Raw genomic sequence first — 8266 nt, 5'->3', positions numbered from 1 at the left:
TGGATTCTTGTACTGGGATATCTCTCAAATAAAGGTCCTGTGGGTGTGTGTGTATAAGTGGAAGAAAACTGACCTTGCCTTTCCCAGCTGCACGGAACCTCTGTGCACTGCTCAGATGAACCTGCCTCACATTCCCCAGCAGGAAGCAGGGAGGACTGCACTGTTTCTGACTTCAACCCTCACAGCAAACACCTATTGGGACCTCTTCTGCTTGGTATATGCAGGATGAGTCCCTGTATCTGAAGGGGGGAATTAAGAAAAGGACATGGAACAAAACTCCATTTATTTATTTCTTGTAAGAGAATATCATGCACCCAGCAGGAAGCTCACAGCTCTTCCTAATTGTCCTACTTATTTCAGAAGATCCCCACATGACTCCTAGCAGCATGGGAATTTATTTCACCTTCATTTCTTTAGGTCACTTAAATAAACAGAACGAATCTTCACTACAAACCCATGATGTGTTTCTACTGAAATCCTTTCCCAAGACATGAAGCTCAATAGTCAATCCATTAATTCAAAGTGTCTGCCATTTAAGTACATAGGCATAAATATGGAGGAACCCTCGTCTTAATTGCAGGCACACTAAGTCAGTCAGTTTCAAAAGAAAACTAAGATAAAATTCTACTTACAAAATGCCCACATTTTTCTAATGTTTTCCATGGTAGTTTTTTAGCCCATGGGAAAATAAATTTTAACAGCAGATTGCAAATGGACATATCAAAAAGACACTATGGTAGCAATGTAGAAATTAAGAGAATTGGGTACCAAGAAAAACATTTAAGACATACTGGGAATTACATGAGGGTTCTGAGTGTATGTATGGGATTCCTGTTATCCCCCTCACATAATGCTGCAGAGAGATCAAGAGAGTTTCTTTAAAATAAGCAAGGACAAAAAAGACCATCTTTAATAGATGTGAACTGCCTTGCACACAATGCCAGTGAAATAACACTTGGGGTACCAGAATCAGTTGGGGAAGTGCCCAAACACAGATTTGTATTCAGTACCTTCTGCCAGGCGGGGGTATTGGTTAAAGTCTGCTATTTTCCAAAGTAAGTATCTTCAGAGCACTTGAAAAAGTCTTGTTTGGACACGGCTACAAATTCAGCATCCCACTTTCACCCCAACACATTTTCTATTTACAGGCACCATCCAGACGATCTGCCAAAGTTGCAGTCCAAGCAGGGAGGCATGCATGCACAAATCCTACAACATCCTACTGCCGGGCAGAAAATTACTTACCCTGACCCAAATCACTCTTCATCCTTGCACCAAGGTTAAAAACTCTACAGTCACACAAGAGGACAAAAATTCTTCTAACGGACAGAGTACCCACTCCCGCTTTGCTCTGCTGCAGCAGCAGCCCCTTCACAGAGCACAAACTGAAATGCCTTCACATCTGCCAGAGACAGCTCTTGCCTGTAAACTCCCAGCAGCTTTTGACAAGAGTTGGAGCAATGGAGGATGGATCTGCGGCTTACTTTGCACAGCTTCTCCTTCTCCCTCACTGCTCACCGCGCCTCCTCGCCCAGCCGGCAGTGAGGACGGGGCAAGGTCGTAGACCAGGCTGCTGGGGAAGTTCCAGGCGAGCCCAGGAGCGTACGCGTGCCCTGGGCCCGCTATTAGTTCTGGCCGAGCCGCCGACGAGGAAGAGCTGGAGGGAAACATGCGAGCCCCCCACATCTCACCTGCCTGCGCCAAAACAAGGGCTGTCCCGGTGGGGACCAGCGGGTCTCCACTACTCCCTTGTCACGTCTCCTACATCCCTAGGCAGACCCCCGTCCTCACATCCCCACACCAACTTCCCAAACTCTGCCGCTGCGTGAAGATGGATGGGATGAATGCCCTGCGCCCCATCGCCCGCCACCACCGTGCGTCCTCCCAAGCCCCTCGCCAGGGCCACCAGGCCCAGGCCCTCTTCTCTTTCACTCACCGCGGTCTCCAGTGGAGCAAACGGGGCGAAACACAAAGATGCCCCAAACGAAGGGAAGCAACAAAGAGGCTTAACTCCAGGAGCTGGGAACTTCCAGGCCGGATCTGCGGGGAATTCACTACACACACACACACACACACACACACACACACACGCACGCACGGACGCGCACACACACACACACACACACACACACACACACACACAGGAAAAAAAAAAGAGAGAGAGAGAAAGAGGGGCGAAAGCCTGTTTTGAGGGGAAGGAGAAAGTGAGGGGGCCCTTGGTTTGAGGGTTGTGCTTTTTTCTGCTGGTTGGCGCTGGGGATGGGGGGCCGCGCTGAGCTCAGGCGCGGCGGGAGGAGGAGGAGGAGAAGGAGAAGGAGGAGGAGGAGGAGGAGGAGGAGGAGGAGGTGGAGGAGGAGGAGGAGGAGGAGGGAAGAGGCGCTGGGATGCGGGAAGCCAAACCCTCCATACGGGAGACGACTTTTGGATGACTGAACTCCCAAACAATTCCCTGCTCTGGCTACTCCTGCCCCAAGAGCCTCCCTCCTTCCCCTCCCACTGAGGAGGAGGGAAGAAGAGGAGGAGCCAGAGAAGGGAGAAAACTCCAAGTAAAATCCATTCCCCAAAGCTGGGCAGCGGCCGGGCCCCGTCTACCCCTGCCCCATCCCCGGCCCCCCAGCACCGCGAGCCGGGAGCCGCGGGCCCCCAGGGCCGCTCCCCGCCGCCCCACGCTGCCGGGCCGGCGGAAGCGGCAGAGTTGCGACGAGAAGTTTGTTGTGGGCAGGGGAGGCGGCCCCGCCGGCCCGGGCTGCGGGGCGAGGGCTGCGGGACTCCGGGCGCGGGGGTCCTGGGCTAGCACCGCACGCTGGAGAGGCACCAGCGGCTCACGGAGCCCCCCGGGCGCCCCATCCTCGGCGGTTATCAGTTGTAATAAATACCAAAAGGATGAAAAGGTCTTTTCTTCCAGCCATCCTTTCCTAGCAGGTGCTTGCTCACACGGGAAGTCTCTCGGATCCAAATTTTCAGAAAAAGCAGTGCCGCCACTCCCTGAGATTAAACCCCATAACTTCCTCCTCACTGCATCTCCCTGTACCAAAGAGTGAATTCATGCTCCCAAACTTAAATTTACCCAGAGGTGCAGGGAAATCTTTGGTCTTTCAAGGCCCTTCAGTAAAGATTATCTTGAAACAATTCTGTCACTGAAAAGTCAGAATAGGTTTCTCATGTTTTTGCCATGTACAGAAGAGCATAGATGACAAACATCTATGTAGTTTCTAAATGTGAAGTCCTTCAGTCTTCAAAGAAGAAAGTGAAATTTTGTCATCATTGGGTTTCAGAGTTGTTCCTGTTTTGTGGTACTTTAGGAGAGTTCTGATCTCCCGGCTTACTCCTTTCTCATAAGGATGATGCAAAGGATTAATTTTTTTTTCTATTTATATTTGGGGTTCTTACTTCCTTGGTTTATTACATGGGTACTGAAAAGATTAAAACTGATTTTTCTGTAGGATTTTTTGAGCTCCGAGGGAGTGTGTGAAGATGGCTTCTTCAACTTTTATTTCAATGGGTAAGCTTATCAGGTTGAACACAAAGACTTATCAGGTTGAACAGAAGCTTCCTTCCTCTGAAATGTTAACTTTGCTCTCTAATTATCTTTTAAAGAATTGTTTCCAAGGTTCCAAGTTTTTTCCTTATATTGCTCAAAAAAACACACTCCTTAGGTGCTAAATCCATATGTAGACACTTCACGAAGCGGCCTAATTTTTAGTGCTAAATGCTAAGACCTCCAGCACGTGCCTTGTCTGAAAAACGCTGGTTTCTTAATTTAAAGCAGTCATAAACTCTCCTAAATTAAAGCAGGAATTGAATTAGCCCTGACTAGTTTTAGGCTTACAGAGGTGGGAAGAAAAAGGCAAGGGAGCAGAATTAGAGCTACCTTGTGCAAAGAAGTGCCTCAGGGTTTGTTAAAAAGTATGAAAAGAAAGATTGCAGCCCTGCAGGATTACATTCCCTGTTTATCCCTGGGGCTGAGGGAATAGATGAATGCAGCAGTGCCCTTCATATGCTGTTCTTCTCACCTGCCTCCCAAAAGAAATGCCTTGGGACAAAGCAGGGTGCTGGTTTGTGCAGCCATGTCCCCTTGGCATCCCCAGACAAGCCAGTGGCAGTCCTGCTCTCAGGAAGCTCTGTTGTTGCTCTGCTGGGGATGCCTGCTCTAGGCTGGCATGCATTTGTTTCAAACTCCCCGCCAGCACCAACTTCTGGACGTCCCTGGCTTGTCTGAAGCTCAAAGTAGTGTGAAAGCCAAAACCCCCTCATTAACCCCAGTTCCTCAGGCATAAAGAAACTTTTACTCTGGGTATTAACCAAACACAGCCCATGGCTGGGGGATGGGAGTGTCCCATCTTCTTCTGGAGATGTCAGAGCCCCCCTGATCCTTGGCTCCCAATTTGCCTGCATTGGCCCTGTCCCTTTCTGATCCCAGACAAAATTCCCACTGCTGCTGCTGTCAGATGCAAAGGTTTCTCCTTGGGGCCACTGAAACTCCAGCTGTTTGATATTGTGAGGAGCAAGGCAGGGGGCACAGAGGGACTCCGCATGAAAGGGCGAGCTCAAAGGAAACTGGACCCTGGCATGTTGGTGCGATACTCAGTGGGTGACAGGCTCAGTTAAATTTGCTCATTCAGCCAGTTAAGAGGGAGCATTTTCTCATCTGTCCTGCTATGTTTAATTCATCCACACATGCTTCCCAATTACAGCAGGAGTAATAAACAGAAAGGGATGTTGGGGGTGGGGGGAAGCCCGCCAGTCCCTAGCCACCAAACCTAAGCGCCCTGAAAAAATGTCAGCTGTGCACTGCTGGGGTTTGCTGTCCTGGGAGCTGCTCTTCAGCAGCTCTGCCTCTGAGTCCTTAGGAATTTTAGCCCAGATTCATACCTGAGTTGTGTTGTTTTGTCTATTTTTCTCCAGATATGTACATTGCAGGAGGTGTGTTGCAGAGTGCTGCTTTAGGTGTACCATGTCTGCTGCCTCAGTTAGGCAAAACTCTCAGTAAAAATCACCATGGTAAAAATCTCAGTAAAAATCACCTGCCTGCCTCCACGGAGGCTCCCAGGCTCACCACCAGGTTCCTCTAGCTCTGCATTTTTGCAAAAATGAAAATTTGATGGGGGGAATTGCACTGTGAGGCAAAGACAAGATGGATAAAATGCTCCATCATAGAGTGAGTTCAAAGTTGTCTGGCCATGTTGTTGTAAATTCAAGATAAGTTTGTGGAAGGATGGATGAGGAATTGATGACTAGCTCAGTTCCAGGAGTGGCCATGGTCCAAAGTGACCAGAAAGTCATCTTGTGTACTGTGTAGAGGAGAGGGGAAAGACTCGCACTATGAAGGGATGTGAATGGCAAGTCCCCAGTTCAAAGGAGTTTCAGCATGAGTTTTACTTTGTTTACCCTCTTGTAAAGCTATTTGTGACTTTGATAATCCATAGGAAATGGGATCATTTCTCTCCAGTATGTCAAATTAAATAAACAAATAAAACCTTGTTTGGCTGGTGAGAAGCTTAGAAAGGAAAGTGTATTTGTATAGGGATTCAGGAACTAAGCATCTTTCAGGAGCAGAAGATTAAGAAAGAAATCAGATAAACAAAGGGGGAAGTGATTCAGTCATCAGAACTCAGAGAGACAAATATAAGAGAGGGGTGGCATGAAAGGACAAGAGATAGGGCCTGCCTATATTAGGAAATCTCTGCTGGCGTAAACTAAACCAACTTGGTGTCAGTTTAGTTTTACCACTAGGGTCCAAGTCAGGGACATAGACTTGGTTGTGACAAGCTCATCCTGATGTCAGACAGAAATACCATATGTTCACTGGTGTTTCTTTTATTTCAGAATATATATGTTACCCCTCATGCATGAACACAAGCACACACAAGGGATAACATATGTATTTTGAGATAAAAAAATTGCAGTGAACCAGTGCTAGCTTCTCCCTCTGAGAGAGGGGTTGGTAGCAAGATAATTTCATTAGTACTGTTCCTGTTTCAAACATAATAAAAACAGTACAAAAGAAACACAGCCCCACAAAGGTATCATTCTCTTTTCTTGCAGTGATACATATATTGGTACAAAACATATTGGTATAAAATGTGTTATATATGGGTACAACTGTGCCTGTTCTATGCCACATACCCACAGGGGATATTGTAAAGAACTACCATTCTGTTTGTAGTCAGGTCATTAATAGGAAATATTTGGAGAGTTAGTGGGCTCCCAAGTCTATGAGAAGATTTGGTTCAGGTCCATTTGTTTTCTTGTCTTAAAATGTTCAGGGATCAGCAGTCAGAGAGATCCTCTTGTGTTTGGCAAATGTTTTACAATGTCACTGAACATTTTCAGTGGAGGACAGGGTCTTTAAGAAAATGTTTTGTTAATGGGAAATTATCAAAGGCAATCGGTAAAACTTTTTGTTTGAGTAAGGAGATCAGACAAATACCCTAAATAAATAGTCTTTTCCCCCACTCCTCTAGAATCCTGCTTTCCTTCCTCAGAACTTAGCAACTACTCTTCAACAGTTTAAAACTTCTCTTGCAGTGAAAGCCAATATAACCACATTTGTGATCATGACCACACACCTCACTGCTAGTGCTGGATGTGGGAAGTCCTGAGACTGAACACAAGAGAACCATGAACCTGCTGTGTGCAGAAAGAGGTAGGACATGCCCTCCTGCCTTTTGGTTCACTGCCAAAATCCATCTCAGAATAATGATAAGAAATGCTCCCCTGATGGACAGGATGTAAAACCAAGACCATGCATGTCATCTTTTCCAGTGACAGTGTTGCTCTGTGCTGTTAAATAGGTGCTGTATTTTATCCAGAGACACTGATATTTCAGTGGCAGACAAGCTTATTCTCATCCTTGTGTGGGAAATTATTTGGAAACTTTTGGATGCATGTACAGTGGATAGACAGGATGGGGTGCTATAAAGTAGTTCACCCTTCCAAGTGGAGATGGGAACTTGGGCAGTAGGTGCCGAAAACAGAACTTTCACGGATGAAAATCATTAGATAGAATGAATCATTTCAAGTGAACGTTGTGAATCTCAAATTAGAGGAATGATGTATACAATGTTTTAGCATATGCATTCAAATTATATGTATGTACATAAAACTGCAGCATCACCAGCTCTTTAAGAACCAGTTTGGGGTTTTTTTAGTGTGTGTGTACAACCCTTCAGTTGGAAATCATGGCAGAGTGCGAGATGTTTTAGTGGAGTTGGCTTGTTGGCTTAGGTGGCTTTGACTGATCCTTCCCCCCGGTATCCATTTTTAGCTTTGTAGAGGTTTCTTGGAAAAAGCAGGTTTTTTTCTTCTCACATGAGATTCGTTTTCTCTGTGGAGACTCTGCAGGGAAACCTGGTACTACAGTAGTTGATGAGAATCTTATTCTCATCAGTACAGACTCCGCTGGGTTTAGAATTTCACACTTTTTATGATTCCCTAATCTGTAGTAGGTTGTTGCAAGTTTACAGACAACAACAGTGAATATGGGGAGGAATTTTAAAGGTGTTCCAGGTTAATGCTGAAGACTGAAAAGATCCCTTTAGGTTGAGTGTAGTCCCTGGATCATTATATCTGCAGGAAATAGCTACCTGTCATGTCTGTCAACAAGGGAGCTTACCTTTTAAGGCACACAGATGTCCCTTTACATCACATCACATCACATCACTTTTTCACATGTCTCTTTATATCACATGTCCCTTTACTTTACATCACCTCTCTCTTTGTTGTAGTCCATTTATTCACCTATTATTCACCTATAATCTCTCTTCCCTTACCACTTTCCCACACATCTGTTGCCTTTCCATTTTTCTTTTTCATTGCTTAATGCTTGTGCTCATCCTGTCCTCTGCAACAGCCCTCAAACAAGTCCTTAACTTCATGAAGTGGAAAGGCTGGAGTTCCTCAGACTCCTGGCCCCCACTAGCTCTGCATCTGTCCCTGTGCTCCCCAACACCCCCTCTTCCCCCCCCCCCCTCCAATCCGTCGCCCACATCCTGAGCATGAAAGCCAGCCGGATTAATCCGGCACAGAGCACATTGTGTGTGAGTCATGACAGGCTCACTAAGGCGTGCAGTGCTGATAAAAGGCAGTTCTGATGGGCTCTGTCAGGGATCCTGGAGAAACAGTGTGGAAAAAATCTGCTAACCCACATCCCAGCCTGGCAGCCAGGGCCTGGAGACAGCCAGGCACCGAAGGGAGCGCGGGGAAGCCCCCGTGGCACTGGCAGGTCCCACTGTGGGCTCAGCCTGTGGGGAAGCCCCTGGTCCCA

General features: G+C 46.8%; 1 protein-coding gene across 2 annotated transcripts in view; it reads right to left on the bottom strand.

The window, feature by feature from the left end:
- BOC (BOC cell adhesion associated, oncogene regulated) overlaps positions 1 to 2374 on the bottom strand; it is a 55912-nt gene extending 53538 nt beyond the window's left edge. The window contains exon 1 of one of the 2 annotated variants that reach the window (XM_038136953.1): positions 1937 to 2374. Coding sequence is in view for 1 of the 2 variants with exons in the window: in XM_038136923.1 (XP_037992851.1) it covers positions 1246 to 1267 (22 nt within the window). In the remaining variant the exon portion in view is untranslated. The other variant, XM_038136923.1, reaches the window with a different exon arrangement.
- Positions 2375 to 8266: the final 5892 nt, after the last annotated feature.

Source organism: Motacilla alba, chromosome 1, assembly GCF_015832195.1.
Source record: "Motacilla alba alba isolate MOTALB_02 chromosome 1, Motacilla_alba_V1.0_pri, whole genome shotgun sequence".
Taxonomy (NCBI): Eukaryota; Metazoa; Chordata; class Aves; order Passeriformes; family Motacillidae; genus Motacilla; species Motacilla alba.
The sequence above is the reverse complement of the archived record's forward strand: the minus strand, read 5'-3'. Positions and strand labels throughout refer to the sequence as shown.